We start from the raw sequence: 20,409 nt of genomic DNA, 5'->3' as shown, positions 1-20,409 counted from the left end.
CCTACATGAACTTTCTGTTGCTAATCACAATCCAAAGAACTTGACTCCTTCCTCAGATGGAGGAAACTGCCTCTGCCTTCTCAAAGCACCCCAAGGGGCCTTGTTCTGCAATGGAAGTTATTTATGGCTCCCAGGTGGCTGCACACCCTGAAGAGGAGGGCAGTTTTCTTGCAAACTGACTTTAAAAATCATTTTTCCCTATTTGTTCCATAAATGAAACTAAACAGCTCAGTCTGAGGACTTGCAGAAAGACTTGTTTCCATCAAGTCCTTGGAAATGCTGTCATATTTCATTCCAGGAGAAATTGGTTTGAAATTTCTCTACTGCCAAAAAAAAATTCTGAAACTACAGTTTCTTTTCTTCCTCCCACCCGAAGCTGTCTGGGTTTCCCTGGGGCAGGAGTGATAGGTTCAGGTCCACCTTGTTGATAACCATCACATGTATTCACATATCTTTTCCTAGCCCTTTCTAAGATATGGATATTTTAAAACTACCTGGGTAATCTAGGTGGTGTTATCTTCAATAGTCACCAAGGTTTCCATGTTGCAGAGACCAGGTATTTCTGTTCTGCAGCACGATGTTTTCAGTCAACACTTTTCTAAACTCCTGGCCTTTTGAGTCTTAATGCAGCCACTTGAAAAGAAAATACACCAAGTCACTAGTCTTATTTGCTGGCCATGGTTGTGTCATCCTGTTGCACGGTCCTAATAGAGTGATCAGATGACAGACCACTTCTTTGATACTGCCCATAAGAAATAGGATGTGTTATGTTTAGAGGAGAGGCTTTGATTTGGGAGTTTAGCCTTTGTACAGCTGTGCAGGTTTGATGTCTTGGTCACAGTATGTTAGAGCTGTTCACTTCCCTAATTTCTGGCATTTACTAAAGAGGTTTTATGCCTTTCTTTTATATGAGATTAAATGCTAATAGTGGTTTTGTTAGTGTTCCAGCTCTGTATCCCCATATGTAGTTTGGGACTTGGCTGGCTGCCCCCTCCACAGTGGGTGTTGGAGCCACCCGTACCAGCCTGGGGAGCTAGTGCTGATTTCTGCTCGTGCTCTCGCTTTAAACAGGATTGGAAATGTATTCAGACATCATACGTCTATACCTGGTGTATCTAGAGGAGAGATGAAGATCTGTTTGCATCATGTTAGTACATAAATCCAGCTCCCCTTAAGGTGCTTAGGCACATTTGGATAATGACCTGGAACAACCTATGTAGCAGGAGGTTACATGTACCTGTCACGTCAGCCTCGATGAGCATGTGAGATTGCCAGCCAGCAGGCAAAAGCAGCCAATTACACCACGCTCAGAAGTGTTTCATTCTTTTTTTCCATCTACCCAGATCCACAAAGCAAATCCTGCTGTAAAGACCTCTACCTCCTGCTGGCATCACCTCCTGTCTGAGGAGATAGTGTTTAAAGTGCCCTCAATATTTCCAGCACAATTTTTCTGCTGGTGTAGTTAAAGGCCACGCTGTCCTCTGCAGTGGACTGTACTGAGCTACTCTGATGCTCAGGAACAGTGTGTCAGTACACTGGGTCGTAAGGGGGTACTGGGGGCTTGCGGGCTCTGTTTTCACTGATGATGAGAGGGAGGAGTTGTTTCATCTTTAGGATATAGTACCCCATATGGGTTTTGTCCCCTCTCTCTACTTGTCAGGTTAGGGAATGGTTCCTGCTGGCTACAATACACAAGGGACGGTTCTTACCTGGGATTTCTGGGCACTCCCCTTAAGTAACACCTCAAAACAAGTTTCAGTGTGTTTGTGTGTGTGCCTGTGTCCATGCACATGTAATTTGGGCAAGAATTGAGGAAGCATCCAAGCAGGTGTAAACCAGCTCCCATACCAAATGTTCTTAAATCCCTGCTTCCCTCCTCTTTTTTGCTTCTCCCCTGTTGCTCTGGCTCAAGGAGTTTTTGATGTTTCCTGACAAGATTTCATGCTTTTTTTTTTTCATTGTGGGGACCAGGGGAGGGGAGCCAAAGCTGAAGTGTTAATTGCTTCCCAATAAAATCTAGCCTGGAGCAAGAGCTGAAAGAAAACACAGGGGAGATTTCCCTTGGTTTAATGATAACCTATCCTGGTCACAGCTCAAATTATGCTGTTCTCCAGTGCATCAAGCCCTTCCCCTTCTTCTGGGCTTGCATCGGATTTCTTCTCTCCAACATATTCCTCTTCATGCCCTTCTCCCAATGCGTTGTCTTCATGATCCTGTTCCTCCTCATTCACATCTTCAGCAGCCTCCTCTGGCAGGAGGTCACTTTGCCCATTGGTGTTCACCAGCTGCTTGCAGAAGGGACATGTCTTCTTCCTGGCCTGGGTGTGGAACCAGGTGTCAATGCAGGCGCTGTGGTAAGCATGGGAACAGGACAGGATCTTCAGGCAGTCCCCTTCCTTGTATTCTGCCATGCAGATCACACAGGTCTCATAACTGTCTCCCTGCTTGTATGTGTACAGCTTTGCCTTGCAAGTGCTCTTGTACCAGCTTAAGCCAACCGTAATTGTGATAGTGGCAATAATGACATAGAATATATTCCTGAAGTCCTGCATGACGGAAGTTTTCTGCAGCATTTTAGCACTGTCTTGACAAGGATTCAAACAGAAATAGTGTTTGGGTGGTACAAGTCTGATGTATGCCCCTCTCTCATATTGCAAAGGCCCTTGCAAGTGGAGGGAGACAGATTGTCCAGCAAAGAGCGATGGTATCTTAATTAGCTTCTGGATTTCTTTGTCATCAGTCATCATGGTAATCAGCTGCTCTGAATCCACATTGTACACAACAGCCATTTGGTATCCAGCCTGCTGGGCATGAAGGACCTTCTCGACAAAAGAGCAGTCGTACCCCTGTATGAGTGCAAAATACATCTCGGAGGCATTTTTTGGTGGTGGAGGATTCTCTATTGTATGGCAAGCATTTAGTGGTATCACCCTCATCAAATACCCTGTCAGCCCTTCTGCTGGGAGTTGTGGACCAAAGCATGCAGGCAAGGCTTTATAAGCAACACACTCGGAGCTGTCATTGTAAGCCACATAACCAAAGACTTCTGCAAGGGCAGTGTTGTAGAAGGCTGCAGCAAGTACAAAGTGAAGAAGTTGGATCCGAAGATTCATGCTGATTGCAGCTGGGTAGCTCGGAACACAAATTTTTAGGCTGGTCCCAAAGTAAAAGTGTAAGAGACAGTCACAGAAGAGTTACCCCCACCTGGGTTTTATCACCATACCATGACTTGGAGCCACAGAAGGATGGAGATAAAAACCTGTTTCTGCAGGTTTTCTGTAGGTTTGGCAGTTCCCAGGATAGAACTCTTGTGTCTCTTGCTGTCTCCAGCTGCTAAGCAACACCCTTACCTCATCTCTGCAAATCTATGACATCACGCATTGATTGTTTCCCAAGGCTGGGTCATGTAACATTACTGCCAACCTGCTTAAACTTGTATCCCCCTTCCTTTTTGGTCTGTTCTGTGCACATAGCTTCTGCTTTCATCTCCCTCTGGGTACCAATAGGATGCCAGTTCCTCGTTTTGCTAATGATATGCAGACAGGATAAATTAGCTTCCCCATCAGCTACATGCCAGTTGCAGACTGGAATGTTTCATGCTGGCGGCCAAAGCAATTCCTGGAAAACATGGCAGAGTAGGAACGAGCCGTTAGTCTCTGTCCACTGCTGTGGGTGTGTGTGACAGCTTGGTTTGGTCTGGTGAGCATGCACTTTTTCCTTAATTGTGATCTTTGAACCAATACCAAGCCAAATAAATTGCTTAGGGTAGAAGGGGTTTCTGTCATTTGAAATAAGTCAATCAGTAACTGTCAGTCAAAATAGCAGCTAGCAGAAGTTGAAAGTCTCTCTTTGCTTCTGTGGCCTTGCTCTGCCATTACCTAAACTTCCGAGAGAGCAGATCCACCTTCAAGGCCCCCAAGTGAGCAGCTAGATTTGCTGAAATGGGTGATACACTGGGTCTTGCTGGGGCTGAGCTTGTTGGACTCCTGTCCTACCACTGTGTGCATGGGTGCTAGATGAGCCTGGGAAGACTACCACCAACTTTTATATTGGGGGGTTTCACCTTATTTATTTTAAAACCTCTGCTGCTGGAAACCAAATGCCTGAAAAGACTTCAGCTTCTAGCTATAGAAACTGATTTTAAAATTCTGGTTATGGTGAACGAGCTGAAAAAGGAGTGGAAAGCGTAAGGCATAAGTGTTTTCCCTCCCAGAGTGTTTGACAGAAGAAGCTCCCATCTTTCAGGCAATTCCCAACTCTTATGGTGGCTGCTCAGTGCCCAGAGGAATGCCAGCCTCATAGAATGCAATCGCTCTCCTGGTTGTCAGAACAAACTAGGTCTGAATATGCAATGAACCCAGGTCAGTTTGGAACCACAAATCCCTAAAAACCTGTACCTTTTAACAAACAGCCCTTTTTGTTTAATGATCCACTTGAGAGTAGTCCCATGGTTTCCAGCTCAGTTGTGTTGGACCTGTAGTTAAAAAATCACTCGTGTGCTAGGCAACTGATTTGTTACTAGCCCCCTTGGGCTCTGCTTGAGACAGATTTCACTGGGAAAAGAGCTACAGAAAATGTCAGTAGACAGTGTGTGTGTGCGCCAGAGACTCCCAGCAGCTGTGATTTCAAATTGATTTTACTTTCCCCTCATCTAAAGAATTTTACACTTGCAGGGAGACATTTTGATGCATTTAAAAACAAAACAAGTAAAAGGTTTGGGGAGGGTGGAGAAGCCAAATACTTTCTAGTAGAAGAAGAGATGAAGAAGAAAATGGAAGTATACTGAGAGACCTTTCTGAGGGTGCATTTCTGTTTTGGTCTTATGTTTCTTGTAACGGCATCCATCATCCTAGTGTTCTTTAAAACCTTTGCCTCTTGACTTGAACTCAATGCTCTATTTCTGCCTCTAGATCAAATTTTTATGTACTGGCAGTGACCTGCTGCTTGCATAAGGGGTAGGTCTGTCTTTAGGGCTGGGCAAGGAGCCATGTGTCTGTGTGGGCTGGGACAGACATGGGACCAAGGAACAATCCCCTTTGTATTCTGTGTGCTGTTATCTCCTGGCTGCTCCAGCATCACCTCTTATCCTAGAGTCAGCAAGGCAGGAGTGATCTTGCTCACCAAAACCCTTGGATAAAAGGCAAAATCAGGTGTTTGCAGTCTCCAACCTGGATCTCAGTAATGCATAACAGTAACCCAGATAGATGTGGACAAAGACAAATCCTCTTCAAGAGAGGTTGGAAGGCAAGAAAGAGGGGAATGGGGTAGGGAGAAGCTCTGGGGAGTGAGGAAAGAAGAAAATCTGAAGTCTGAATGGGGAGCAGGATACCCACATCCCACCCACAAACAGTGTGAGACAGGAAACCCTGGCCCTTAGCCTCCTTTGAAATCCCTGAGTGCTTTTGCAGAAGGAAGGAGGACTTTGGCCAAGGTGATCTTCTCTCAAAGAGCCAGAGTGGTGCCCTGTCTGCTCTGGTTACCTCTGTGCTTTCCATTTGCATCACTGCTGTCTGCCTTCTCCATCCTCTGTGCACTAGAGGCTTTGGCTCTGGCTGGCTGAGGTTAAGCCAAGCATCCCACCATGGTGTGGGGCTCTGCCAGGCTGTCTCCAGCCCCATCCTGTATTCATTAGAGTCAGCACCATATTCTCCTCATCCTGCCCTACCCCTGTTATATTTATCTGTTAAATACATTGCAGATGCTCCTGGACGTATTCTTGACCCATTTTCTCTGGAGTCCCTGCAATCTACTCTGTTGGAATAATTGCAATTTATTTAAATGTCAACAAGCCACACGTGGGAGACAGCAGTTGTGTGCAAGAGCAGAGCAATTACAGGGAACTGGTCCCATTTTACCACTTGAACAAAGATCCAAGCTAGAAGAAAGGAAAAGACCATTTACCTCTATTAACTGATCATTTACCCCACCACTCCCAAAGTCCCTGTGTTCCTTTATACTACTTCTTTGGGGCTATCACTTAGTGCAGGAGCTGGGATATAAAACCAGCTCTTCCTTTTGCTTTTACTCCACATAAGTGTCTGCTCAATCTGGAGGAATTTAATGCTGATTTAGACCCATGTAACTGCTAGCAGAATCTAACTCTGGTCCTGCCCAAACAGTTTAAACTGTAACAGAGTTGTAGAGAAGACTGACTTACGTGGGCATCATCAAAACTCCAACAAAACATACATTACATGCTCCAGATCCAGCACTGATTTAACTTGGGGAATAAGGCTAGATGGCTTTTTCCCCTCTGAGGTTTTTGCAGCATGAAAAAAGCAGCCTGGCAGTGAGATGATGTGAGTTTGTATGTAATCAGACTACTTGCCCTTTATCTGTATCTGGTTGGCGTCTGGGGTCCACAGGCAGTGGCATTGCACAGACACACAACAGCCTCTCCCTGCTCTCAACTGCCAAATGCCAGGAGCAGAAAAAGCCAACATGGGGTTAAATGCTTTGCTGAGGACATTTTGGCAGGTATCTCTGATTCTAGCTTGGTGCCCTTCTTACCAGGGCACGCTGTTCCTTTGGGGTGATACTATAGGATTAGTAAAGACCAGGCTCCCAGAGCTGAAATACTAGTGATTTGCTGTGAAGGAAGATCTAGGGCCATCTAGTGACCTTCCAGTGAAAACCTTTAAACTTCCAGTGTTCCCAGTTGCTCTTAAGGGTATGTGGGGCATGCTTCCTCCCTCCTGCTGACTGAGCAAGTCCCCAGCTCTGCAGCAAGCTTGCTGGAAGGCAGACCTGCACCCTGTTGTAAATGATTTCTTTGCTAGGAGCTGATTTAGAAACTGGTGCATGTAACCATCTCCTTTCATCTAGGATGAAAGGAAAGGATGACCCATGTCTCTACAGAATAGATAGCTGAAACAGTCATCACCTAAAATGCGAGCTAGGTAGATGAGAAACTGAGTTGTGTGTGTGGAGAGGTTTTGTGCCTCGCTGTTTGCCACTGGGAGAGCAGCTCTGTGGGAGCTCTGCAAGCCCTGCTGTGGGCACTGTCCCCTACACGTGTCTCAGCACTGTGTGCTCCTCTGCTCTACCAGGTGTCTCTCCTGGATTTCCCAGGGGTCCAGGCAATCTCTGCTCTGTTATTACCAAGTACAAGCATGATAATCTGGGCCCTAATGCATACAGAAGATTATAAAGCACTGCTTTATGGACCTGCTACAAAAGTACCCATAATCTGCTAATGCCCACAATTAAAAAAGGCAGTTGAGCAAATCTGGGCCATTGCAACTTAGTACCCATGTCTGGAAATGGAATTCAGTTCCAGCTGTTTGCCTTGCAACGGAGGGCGACATCATCTTTATTAGATATTGGTGCTGGAAATTATACCTTGCCTTTTCTACTTTTGGCAAAATGCCCTGCAAACCTTGAACATAAAGCAAAAACATCTCCATTTAGCAGGTTTTTTGTTCTTTTAAACTCTCTGCATGCAAAAAAAAAGACTGTAGAGAACTGTGCTTGTTTCATCAACCTAGGTTACGTGGTAAAAATTAACGGGTAACTATAATTGGTCCCATTGGAATAAACCTGTCTGTGCAGGCTTTTGGGAGGGAGATCTTAAACAGAGTAAGAGGAGAAACCTCAGGACAAGACATCCAGGGGCTTGGCAAGAGCTAGCTGCTGCTTCTGTTCTGTGGTTGTGGCCCTCAGATCTTCTAGTGTGAAGCAGACTTGTATGTGATTAGCTGCCCAAACTGGGCAGAGCCAAGGACACGTCTTCAGTATTCCATTTGTCCTTCCAGTCTGTATTCCTTACTCCTACATTTCCATATGTATGTTGGGTTTTTTAATCCTGCTCATGCTTCCCGAGAGGCTGGAGCCTGAATTTGTAGGGAAAGTGGAAGACAGAGCTGGTGGGAACGTGTATGGGGGGGGGAAGAGGGTCTTGATTTTCCAGGAGGGAGTTTGGGTGAGCCTTCCTGGGTTACTCCTGCTCGCTGTTGTGTGCACCAAGGAGGATCAATGCTACCGCACTCACGCTGTGCAGGCAGAGCGGGCAGGTCTTGCTCCCGGGCTGAGCACAGTGCCACAGGTCAATGCATTTGCCATGGTAGGCATGGGAGCAGGACAGCAGCTTCAGCGCCTCGCCAGGCTCATAGGCCTGCAGGCAGATGGCACACTCCTCAGGGTAGTCAGCAGCCCCCTCAACCATGCTGAGGGGAGACCCTGGCCACCATTCCTTGCTCTGTTGTTTGCTCTCTTTCCATCTTTGATAACTCTTCATGCATCTCGCAAGAAGCCGGATGCCCGTTATCATGGTGACCATGATGCTGGTGACCTTGCAGAGGGGCAGAACCAGACCACAGTAAAGGAGATCTAGATTGTGGGTGAGGCACCTGCAAGCATGACAGTTGAAGCTCCACTCAATGTCATTCCAGAAGCAGCACCCGTCCAGGAGGACAATGGTCCCTTGCTCAGCCTGGCAGGTCCTTTTCTGAAGCCTCATATTCACCTCCATGATGAAGGCCACCATGGGCCCTCCCTTCATCTCCTCGTTACCTGGCACGATGTCCCCAAAGCCTGGTGAGTTAGTGGTGATCTTGTGTCCACCTTGCTGAGCAGGAGGGGCCTCAGCCCTGCAGCACTGGGGGCCGAGGGCCAAGGAAGATGTGGGGGCATGGCTGAGAGCAGGGCCACCCGCCATCTTGCCCTCAGTGAGGGGCAGCCCCAGGCACATAGCAAGAGCTGGGCCACCCAGGCCAGTGCTGTTGGCATGGCTCCTGGCAGCCCACTGGAGGCACAGGATCACGGTGGCCATGAAGAAAGGGGACAGGAGTGGGTGCCACATGCTGGTGGCAGTGGGGACAGGGAGCTGGGGTGCCTCAGCCCCAAGGGTTGGCAGGCTCCTGAGGCAGCCCAGGCCAGCCACTTCCTTCTAGAAGCTTCTCTGTCCTTCCACAGGGGCTGCTGCCTCACAGGGCACCTCTGTCTTCCCCTCACAGTTCCCAATCTTCTTCCCTGATGTCCATTTCTCCCCCATCCCTATTTCTTTCCTCCTGTGGTTAATCGCAGTGGCAGCCCTGACAGGGCCTTGCAGTGAGCAACTGCAGCTCTGAGAGGGTGGTTTCACAGGAGATTGTGTTTTCTTTCATTTGAAGTGCTCTGGCGAATTTGAGTGTGCAAAAAAGAAGGAGATTTGGCTAAAAACTGCTTCTGACACTGTCTCATGGCTGAAAACATGCTTTGACCTTCCTCCAGGTTGTGCCAGTGAAGCCCAGTCACAGGATCTTTCCATCCTGCTCTCCACACAAGCTTATACCACGATGGCACAAGTGCATGTTCTTCCATCCGTTTCTGATCTTCCTTTTCTCTTTTGTCCCATTTTTTCATCACTTTCCCTCCCCAGTACCTTCTCCCTGTCCCCCATCTTGTGATGTTCACCCCTTGTAGGACCAGGCACCCTCAATTCCCCATGGTGACCAGCCATACACAGGCTCCTTTCACTCTTCCACATGTTTCCACCTAAATTTCTTTGCGTGTTTGTTCCTGTAGCTCCATCCCTCTCTCTGGGGGTGCTTCGGGCAGATGTGTGCTTGCCCCTGCAGAACCAGTGTTACAGCAGAGCCAGGAGCGTGGTTCCCTGGGGTAATCTGCAAAGTACAAGTTGTTATTGCTCACTACAGCAGAACAATCAGGGCGGGCTCTGTAATGCAGTAAGATGGATTGAAGCTGCTTAAGACCGGAGGAAAATGGAATCGCAGCTTTACAACAAGGAGTTTAGCTCCGGCAATCCACTGCTGATGAGTGATGAGACCCGAGTAAAAGCCCAGATTTGAAAATTACTGGATTCAGGGAGCAAGACGGGGTTATGTAGTCGGAGCCAAAATCAGACATGGATCTCAGCTTGGCATGGCGGTGTGCCAGATCTGTCTTGTGAAGGCAACTCTCTACATGTGCTGCTCTTTTCCTAGTAGTCATGGAGAAGATCCTGACATCTTACACTGCTCAGGTGTGATTAGTGCCAGTGCAGCCCTTCGGAGACTGCCTTTTTCAACACAGGTACACTGTAGGGCCCTGACAGCCTCCTGCAACAATCCCACCAGGGCAGGTACAGGGTTTCCAAGCTGCTGGATCTGCTGCAGATGGAGCCTTTCACCACCTTGGGACCTACATGCAAGATCACAGCTGGCACTTCCCTGTGTCAGGTTTTAATAGTCAAGTGACAGAGAGATCCTTTTGCAAGTGCTATGCAGGTCTGTATGGCTCGAGCTGCCTTGCTCGATGCTGATTTGTCTTGGAAGAGGACTTGGAAAATCGGCATTGGTTGGAAACACAATAAGTCACAGCTCATTCAGACTCCAGGAGCCCACAGAAATGCTGTAGGTGTCATGGGCTTTCTGCAACGCAGCATGGGCTGGGATTTCCCATCCTGTTGAGATGGGACTTGCCTAAAGAGGTCCCTTCTTGGACTGGAGAACTTCCTTCTTCAGAAAAGAGTTGGGATTTTAAATGAGGAGGTTATAAATGAGATGGTGCTAGGGTAAAAGGAAGGAGGGTGCTAATAGAGGGAAGGGGTACTGGCTGTGCTCAGCAGTGATGCTCAGGGATCCGCACAGATATTGCCACCCAGAAACAGTTGTCGAGGAATAATTTCCATGAATTATTCCCTGACAATGCTGGTCATTGGCGTTGATGTCCTCTGCTGACATGGTGAATTGGGAACCCATCCAGACCAATGCAGGCGCTTAGCTGAGTGGGCTCCTCTGTTGCTTTTGATTCCATGTTTGCTCAGTCTGGTGTGCCTGTGTGTGTCGACAGATAAAAGTTGTTCAGAAATAAAGAATTGCAGCTTTCCTGGTTACCAGGGAGAACAAGAGGATTAGCGCCATGCTGCTTTTTTACAAATGGAGGTGCTGATCCTTTGTGCAGAGTCAGACTTCTCCACGTTTCAGTCCCAGATATGGGCTCTTCCAGCTAGAGAGAGAAATTGCAAAGAGGAAAAAGCAGTGAACTTCCACCTGTTTTACAGTAGTGAAGACACTGATTTCTTCTCATGTGCTTGTAGGGGATTTTAGGTTGTGCAATAATTTGATCTAGGTTATTACTTGTTTCTTATTTCTTCCAACTTTAGTGTGAGTCTAGCCTTATTCTTGCTTTGCCTAAGATGAATAACAGATCCTCTGTTACATTAAGGCAGCTTTAAAAATATAATAAACTAGTTATATAAACCTTTGTTGTCTAGGGCATAAAACAACCTTTTGCTGCTTAGAATTAAGGAGACCCTCATCTTAAATCAGCCAGTTATTTTAAATACTTTTCTGTTAGCTGCCAAGACTGTAGGCCTAAGAACATCTGGCAGGGAGGGAGTGAAGAGCATCTTGGGGTGGTGATCTCTTCCATTGGCACATCTGTATGTGGAAGGAAACATCTGTTTGACCCGGAGGCATGATGGTAAGCTGTGGTAGCTCTGTCTGTAGGCACTCATCTGTCAGAGAAAACTTCTCCCCTCTCTGTTTACCCAGTGTTCACGAGCAAGGGTGCGTACCATAACAAAGCATTACAGCCGTTGACTAGATGCAAGCTGTATTTTACCTGATTTGAATTTGAACAGCCTCTATTGCAAACTCAGGCTTACCTGGGTCTAGTCATGTGCATGATGGGTGAGAATTCTCTCCCTTATCTGGGTCGCTTACAGGGTGTTTGCGTCCTGCACCAGGCCGTAAGCATGCGAATAAACTGACCCATTGCAAGTCAGACACTCCTAATTTTGTTTTTATAGCTGTGAGCAGACTTTGCATCCTCTTGAGGCAAAGTAGCTCTGACCCGATGATGGTATACGTAACCCCAAATAAATCGTGGACAGTTTGTTCTTGCTTTCAGGTGCTCTGACTGCTTCTTATCACAACAGGGAATTTGTGTTAGACTTCAGTGCCAGACTCTGCTCTGAGACTGGGGCCTGAGGTAAGGAGGAGCTGGGGCTCCCAGTTGTGTCTCCAGCAGCTTGCTTTGGCAAAAGGAGGTAAGTCCAGTATGCAGAGCAGGAGGCAGACTGCAAGGACTGGCCTGAGAGACCCTGGGATATCTCAGAGGGTTTCCAGTTTTGCTAAGAGAACATATGCTGACTGTCTTACTCCTTCAGAGTAAAAGGAAAACCAGAGAGATTTAGCTGGTCATAAAAATGTAAGGTGAGAGAGGAGCAAATAGCCAGGTGCATGCATGTGGGTTTTTTTTTAAATATGGATTTTCTTCAATGCTAAATTATCACATTTTGCAATAAAATTTGTTGTAGTTTAGTTTTGCTGGTCATGAGCTCCCAAGAGGATGTACACTGTAAGCAACTGCACTCTGGTTGGGCCTGTAGAGTCAAGGCAGAGGTTTTTAGCAGAGAAGGATCCTCAGCTCCAGAGTGAATCTGAAAAGGAACCTGCCTGCCATTGAGAAGTTAACAGAAAGGTTTCTGCTATTTTCTTTTCCCACATCGGCACTCCCTCATTTAAAGACACAAGGTGAAGCCAGTGGCAGGCAGGCTTAAACTGACACCAAAGCATCTGCGCAGAGGTGTGCAGAGATTTAACTGTCTTGGTATTCAACTGATTTAACTGCTGCAACTTCAGACCGTTAATGAGCCCCTAGGGAGGGAGCCAGGGAGGCCCTGAGAGGCCATGAAACCAGCCCTAATCTGGCCTCGACAGCTGAGCTCTCACCCACTGGAACAGGCAGGGGCAAGGCTAAGCCTGTGCCCTCGGCTCAGCTCCTTGTTTTTCTTTCTGCATCGGCTTAAACTGGCTGCTCTGCTCTGTGAAAACCAGAGTTTCCTTGGAGCCAACGTGATTGCCAGCTCCGTGTGCTTCTCGTGTCGCCGGCGCTGACCCCGCCGTTGCCTCCTCGCGTGCTGTGAGCAAGCATTTGCAATCTGAAAGCATCGCCTTCATTAGCAGAGGTCCACCTCCTCCCCTTTACCGTTTCACCCGCTGCTGTTGATTAAGTTTCTCTTTGCAGCTCTTCCAGGAAGCCAGGGGCCTGTTGTTTTGGAGATAGCCTTAATTTGTTTACTTGTGCATATGTTCTGTCTTGTACAATGATGCTTCGCAGCTGGTCTCAAGCAGCCTACGGCACAGGAGAAGCAGCAGGTTAAGTTTAAACCAAAGGAAGTCGCTGAAAGCTGGCCTGACATGCTAATCCAAGTGTAGGCATCCTGAGATTGATGTGGGAAAACATGTTGCTGTATTGGTTTAGATAGCATCTTTATATTTATTGCTGGTTTCCATCACAGTATGGACACAACAACTGTTTGCTTGTGCAGAATATCAGTTAAGCTTTAAGATTTAAAGATAGAAAGTTCCCTGCCTCTGGTTTTACTAAGCAAATGCTCTGAGAAAGGCAGAGAGTCAGGGGTTAAGCTTGAGACTGGCCTGCTGGACAGGACTTGCAGTAGTGCTCTCAAGAGCCAAACACCTGCAAAAACTTATGGTTGCAGAAGTGTTATCTGCCCAGGAACACTGCAAGCTGCTGTCCTACAGAGATACTCACCCTCTGCAAGGCTTGAACCCTGCTAATGCATCACTGCAGTACCTCCTCTAAGTTTTCACTGTGTGTCAGGATCCTGCCCTGTACCTTCCCAGAGGCAGCCCTGCTCTTGTCTCACTGGGGAGACATCAAAATAGAGGTACAGCAAAGGGGATTCAGCCCCTGCCATGGTCCTGGGGAGACAGAGAATGCCAGAGACTTCTGGGCTGCTTTCCTGCCCCTATAACCTGCAGAATCTGGCTCTGTTAGAGGAAAAAAAAAAAAATCATTTTGATGTTTTACTGCTACTGTAAAGCTGTTACTTCTTCCCCCCCTACCCGCCCTTTAGAAAAAAAGCCTTGTTTAATTTGCCAGCTTGCAAATGGCTCCTAAATAACACAGTTGTCTTTGGCTCAGTCGATCAAAGGGCTGTGCCCATGAGAACGGTGACACTTTGCAGACTCAGATTAGCTTTGTTTCTGAGGAATTGAACACTTTTTTTTTGTTTGTTTTCAAATGATTCGCTTTCCAGGTTGAGGCTGAGCCAGATAACTGAATGCAATGAATCGATATTTTGCAGAACTGATAGAAAATTAGCCAGGTTTAATAAACTTCATGCATGGCTTCATATTGTAGCTCTATACCACAAGGAAAATAAATATATTGACTGGATCTGCTTACAATAGCATCTATAAGTCACTCTGTGAAATAAGCCAATTGCACAAATGGTTATGCGAGGTCATGCCGATTAGGGTAAAAAGGGATCATGATCAGGACACCTGGGTCCTGTTCTTGATAATTTACTACATGACCTTGAAATTCAAGCCAAATTTTCAAGTATGTCCATGAAGTTTGTTTTGCCTCATGTCTCCTGGAGTTTATTTGAGATGCTGAGGTGGATGCTTAGTAGTTCCATGTTCTGTGCTCCTCCTCCTGTAGCAGGTAAAGTTGTTGGGACCTGGCAGTACTCTAGTCCTCCCAGACAGCTCCTAATGTTCTTCCCAGGCTCATGTTTTTCATCATGGCTTAGTTTTCTGGTGGTTCCCCTGCAGTGTGGGATTGCTACTACTTATTGCTCATCTAGGGCTGCTGGAGATTATGGCTGATAAATGCTCTGAGATCCAGGACTAGGTAAAACTCAAATCTCAGGTGGTTTGATTTCTGCATCTGCAGCTAAATGCGTTATTTTCTGGAATTTAGGTAGAAATTGTAACTGTTTGCCCCTTTCAAATTTTCCTCTATGATGCTTCCCATAATCCAGGCCTCTGCTGTAAACAAACAGAGGCATATGAAATATCCAAACTCACTTTCATTCATCTTCGTTTGCCCTTGCTGTAATGGACAGTGGCCACACAACTGTCCTTTGGAAATTACTAATCCGAGACCATAACTGCTGCTCCACTGCTACTCCATCTATTTGCAGCGGAGAAACAGTTGCATGTAATTGTATGCAGTTTGAACATGTCGCTCTTAATCTCGCATGCAACTGCCTACAAGAGTGTCTGGGACGCAAAGGTCTGACAGCAGAGCATGTAGGGCACTGCTGCTGACAGAGCCAGACGGCATCATGAGGAAGGACAGACAGACCCAGCCCTCTGTGCTGCTCTCCCCAGGGGATGCTCAGTGCCGGGCAGGGTGGCGAAGCACATGTATCACCCTTTCAGATGCATCTAACGAAGGTGCAGCTGGGTGGAGGTTGATGTGAGGTATGAGACTGGGTCAGCTCCTTGTCTCAGTGCTAAGAAGGAAGTGTCCATCTCTGGGCATGAAAGGACACCTGCAGGACTGAAACCTGCTCTTTATACCTTGAATCACTGGGGAAATGGGGTGATTGAGTCCTCTGTGACCAGTCTGCTTGATGTATGGCTAAAACTGGAGGGAGAGTCAGGACAATCAGACCCTCTGAGTTTCTTTTCCTTTTCATCTGCAGCTTGCAGTGTGCATGGGGTCATTACTCTGCAACGATTCCCCTTTAGCAGCTCTGCCACTCTCCCTTGTGGTTTTTACATCATGCCTGAACCCACTACAGATTTTTTTTTTTTTTCCTGATGCTTTTCATAATGTGTTGCAGAAAGTAGATCTATGGATGCTGTAAATCAGCGCAGCTCCCAAAACTTTGTTGGAGCAAAAAGAGGTGGTGGAGGGATTTGGCCTCTTATTTCAGTTATCAAGCTGTAGCTGTTTCTGCAGCTTGTTGAATGGAGATGGCCCCTCCTTCCCCATAATGAGGTGAAAGATGAAGCAGTTTTCCAGCTATGCATCTGCAAGGGGAAAAAAAAAAAAAAAATGGGGAGGATGAACAAGCCATAGGTGGTTGGTATTGCTGGGGATGTTAAGCATATAACATAATTTATCGCTTAAGTAACCTTGAAACAGCATTCATGGTGGTGGAGCCGCTACATTGGCACTGCAGTGGGCAGAGAGGCAAGAGGGCTCAGTGACCGGGACGCAGTTAAGCATGTACCTGCCATCATTCATCATCCAGTTAACCCTGCAGCTAAACTTTGCTTCCAAAATACGTATTTTCCTCTCCTTTCTCTCCCTCTCCACACCTGCCTGTCACCACCAGCCGTCAGCATCCCCGGTTCTCGTGGCGGCTGCGTAAGCCTCCCGGCTGGATGCCGAGCGGAGGGGAGAGGGGTGCTGGGGAGCATCTGGGGTTTGCTCATGTGGGTGGTTGTCCCCTGGTGATGTGTGCGTGGAAAGTGAGATCAGGCGGATGAGTGCAAGGAGCAGAAAGGTTTCTGTGTTGACGAACGCAAGGGGAAAGCACTGTAGCAGAGAGCAGAAATGTGTGTGTGAGCCGCAGACGCGTACATGTGAGTGAGTGATGGCAGGGAGAGTGCAATAGGGAGCAGACGGGTGCGTGGGCACGCACATGTGCGTCAGGGAGGGTGCAACGTATGTCAAAAATGTGAGCACTGAGGCTCAGGCAGATCTAAGGGGAAGGTGAGAGTAGTAGCTGGATGAGTAGGGCCTCATAAGTGTAAAATTCAAGGAGTGGGGGTGTTGGTGCATAAATAGGTTTGGGGGGTGGGGGTGTCCCTCCACGTGTGTGCGGGCAGGGAGGGGGTCAGGCATGCTGCCCACTCCACCATGGAGCCCCACGTGCAGCTGGCAGCTGCTGGAGCAAATCTGCCTGCCATTGCCTTGCTGCAAATATAGCTGTTCACAGATCTGTGTTAGAGGCAATTCTTGTGTTTACACCACAAAAATGAGTCTGGGTTTTGATTATTTTTTTTTTCTTTTCCATTGGTTTTTCTGACTCTGCAATTCCCTGCTGCAGGAATGCTGATGGGCAGATGAAAAGCTGACTGCTGGGAATTCTCCAGCTCAGCTTCACAGACCCAACCCATGTCTGAGCTGCGCTGCCCTCTCTCCAAAACCCATCCTCTGTTTTGTCTTGCTAGATGCTTTCTCTAGTTGCTACTGTAGTACTCAAGATAATAGCAAAGCCTCTGAAACTTTGGAATTTCCCTTTTCTCTTTAACGAAGATCAAGGGGAGAGTTATGTCCCTGCATGTAGGATAATAAGCATAAGTTTACTCTATGTCTGTACATAGTCTGTGGAAGTTAGTTGTTACCTTTGTTTTTCTAGAGGAAACTTGTGAGCCAATATTGTCAGGGTGATGCTGTCTCTGAGAGTGGCTGGATCAGGTTTGCAGCTTCCAATTTGGGCTTCAGCAGAAAATGTCGAATTTGGTTTAACTGAGACTGTTCACAAGGCAAAGTTGTCCTTCTGTTTTCCAAAAGTTTTCCTTTTCATTTTCCCAATCTGAAATCCTTTTTATTTGGGAGAATAAGAAAATAGCTACAGATTTCTATACTAACTTGTTTCCAAATCTAAAGCATCCTTTTTGGTCTAATATTTTGTCTAATTAAATAGTAAGCCCTTTTGTCTTACACATTACAAGCCATCAAGGTTTTTTCAAACCCATTGGTGTTTTCTATTCCATAAGAATTTCAGAGACTAAAAAAATGTTTCCCATCCAGCTCTGCTGTGTCAGTTAATGTGTGAGCAATCACAGTATGACATATTCACTGAGAAGCATATACAAATTGAATCTCTACGTGTGGTTGTCAGGAAACAAAACATGCTCGATATCTGTTTCAAACACAATTTTGATTTTTAGCAAAGCTTTTGTGGAAAACTTAGCAACAAAGAAATAAAAACGACTCCTGCAATTTGGGAACAGTAAACAAGACATATAAAAATCCATGAAAATACTATACAGGCATCTCTAGGGATGATTTTTCACATACAAACTGATCCTTGGTGAAGGGAGTAATGAGACCAGATCCCACACCCTGGGATCTCAAATCCCACTGAAGTCATTTGCAACTAGATCAGTCTGGGGGGTCATCACGGTCACTGAATCTGATGGAGACACCAGCCGAAGCTGCAGGGCTCAGCAGCAGTTCAAGGAAGCATCTTTCATCTCCTGGGTGGTCCTCAAGTCAGACCCCTCATCTCTTTTTTCCCCCTCCTTTCTCAAACTAGACATTTGCTGATGCCATTGTTTAATCCAGCCAGGGATCTGCTCCATTTTCCATGCTCCAAGGTAATTTTGGCAAGGCTGCTCTGTTCTTGCATGCCAGTTAAAAAACACTCTCTCTGGCAGGTCTCCTTCTATGGGGCATTTGTAATCCTGTGAGGTTTGTGTGTAATAAATCTCCTTGCCTGTCTGTTTTTTATTCTGGGGGACGCTTGTGGTGCAAAATCATGGCCCTTTCTCTGCGTGGAAGCAGCTGACAAACAGCTCTTCTGATAATTCCTTCCAGCTGGGGCCAAACCATTCTCTTCCAGGTGCAGAGCTCTGCAAATGTAACAGGCCCTTCCTTGGCTCTCTGGTCCCCACAGCATGGTGGAAGAGGTCCTACCACCGGTATTTCAGAGTACAGAGCAGCTCCTGGGCTCAGCAGACCACAGCACATGCCATCACCATGAAGGTATGTCCACATGGCAAACACCATCAGGCACCAAAGCAATCCTGGATGCATCCAGAGTAACAAATCCTTTGGGCTTTTGGTGGTCTCCATTTCTCTACCAACTTGATAGACCCCCATAAGAAGTGTCGTGTCTCTCCACTTTGTCAACCTCTTGCCAATTCTCTGCCTGTGAGCAGAGCACAAGGCAGGAGGTGGTTGAAAATAGTCATGGGCAGCTCTTGGCTCCCTGTGCTGGGACAAGGAGTGGCCCGGTACCATCCGCTCTGCAGCAGCGAAGGCGAGCGCCACACAACCCCGAAGAGCTGACAGCGGGTTGCTATAATGAGAACGTCACACCAGCTTAAGAGAGAATTAATACACTGCCCTGTGGCTGTACCAGCGCTGGCATATAAGGCAGGACATGGCTGTGCTAATATATAAAAAAGGGAATTCTTTACTCAGGCTGCAGGACACAAACAGATGCTGCTGTTTGATGATGCAGGACAGAAGGGACTGAGTCATTGAACACAGCCCCTGTGGCCACAAGCTTCCAGCCTCTTTCAGAAACCACGCTCCATCTTCCACTACTTAAGATTTTGGTTCTATTTTATTCTCACAAGGACCCTGATCTAGAGGACATGGACTGTGCTCTGAGGTAGGGATACCTTTGCGTTCCCAGCCTGCATTTATTCACATCCAGGCAACACGTTTTACCACCCTCGCTTCCTGCAGCATTCACTGATGAGTGTGGATAGGGTGATCTGCTCTGGTGCCCACATTCATTTCCCTGCGCTGCATGGGCCATGCACTCTTCTGGGTTTTGAAAGTGCTCAGCACCCCAGGCAACAGCCCTCAGCACCCTGCATCCAAAACTGCCCACCCTCTACGACAAGTGCCTGAAGCAACAAGTGAAACCTGGCCCCCGAGCCTTTCAAGATGTCCCTGAGCATCTGGTTTCCTTGCTCTCACTTCTCTGCCATGGAAAACCTCTCCTTTGAAGAGGGGCAAAACAAGGATGCAGTCAGTGGCTGGCAACTCCCCAAATATGCTGGCACATAAAACCTGCCCGGCTGCACACGTTCCCCAGCTGTTTGCCTGAAAACAGCGCATGGTGGGGTCAAGCTGCCTGCTGTGGGTGGGCTGGGAAGAGGATCCAGCCTGTGAGAAAAACAAAATTGGGAGCAGAATATGAAAAGCTTTTTTTTTTTTTTTTTTTTCCTCCCCCTACACCCCCTTGGCACAGCAGGCTCTCATCCCTATCATCTCTCTGCAGCTGAATGGTGCTGAGGCAGCTGCCGGCGCGTACCCGGCACGCTGCTGTGGGGACCGTCACCATGTGCTGGGTTTGCCACTAGCGTAGGTCTTTTCAGGTTGTGAGAAAAGCAGGTCAAGCACACAAACGCGTGGCTGCCTTTCAGGCAATCTGTTTCGCGCGGTTTTCCAGCAAAGAGATTTCCCTTTATCATACGAAGTTACTAGAGTGGCCAGAGCTACAAAGCAAGGATTTAAAAGCATCTATGAGTGTTGGAATTGAGATTAAGTCCTCCTGCTTTAGGGCATGAGTTAAACTCTAAAGGAGGGGACAAGATGGAAATTTTCCTTTGAGCAGATTATGCTATAACTTTCAAAAAGGTTTTTGATTTGATAGGTGGGGTTTTGCATCGTTCCCTGCAACAGATGATACCATGGGCTATTGGGGAGGACCAAGGGGTGTCACAAATATCCATTTTTCTGCTGCATACAAGAGATGTGCGATGGGAGGAAAGGGAGTGCATGCAATTCATTCATCAGGGATGGCATGTCAGGGTCTAGCTGAGGATGTAATACATAGTAGGGATCCTTCTGAGGATGGTTTTCATGAGATGAGGACCTCCCTCTCCCTCCCACTGCTTCATCCCTCCTGCTCCCTAGCCCCAGGAACCCCACACAGCTCCCAGAGCAGCCTGATTGCTGGCATCTGCTACAGAGGCTCAGGTCAGGGGGAAAAGCCTGGTGCTGCTTTGCGATGGCCCGAGATGCCCA

The 20,409-nt window shown here is 47.2% G+C and overlaps 1 protein-coding gene across 1 annotated transcript; it reads right to left on the bottom strand.

Annotated features, from left to right (window-relative positions):
• Window positions 1–2,093: 2,093 nt before the first annotated feature.
• LOC104366474 (E3 ubiquitin-protein ligase RNF13-like) lies at window positions 2,094–3,113 on the bottom strand. Its single transcript, XM_009973410.3, has one exon. The coding sequence runs from the start codon at window positions 3,111–3,113 to the stop codon at window positions 2,094–2,096; it is 1,020 nt and encodes a 339-aa protein (XP_009971712.2).
• Window positions 3,114–20,409: the final 17,296 nt, after the last annotated feature.

This window comes from Tyto alba, unplaced genomic scaffold (genome assembly GCF_018691265.1).
Source record: "Tyto alba isolate M040663 unplaced genomic scaffold, T.alba_DEE_v4.0 Super-Scaffold_20000042, whole genome shotgun sequence".
Taxonomy (NCBI): Eukaryota; Metazoa; Chordata; class Aves; order Strigiformes; family Tytonidae; genus Tyto; species Tyto alba.
The sequence above is the reverse complement of the archived record's forward strand: the minus strand, read 5'-3'. Positions and strand labels throughout refer to the sequence as shown.

What these genes read in the sequence shown, in the direction of transcription:
- LOC104366474 (XM_009973410.3), bottom strand. Translation starts at nt 3,113, where the DNA reads ATGAATCTTCGGATCCAACTTCTTCACTTTGTACTTGCTGCAGCCTTC.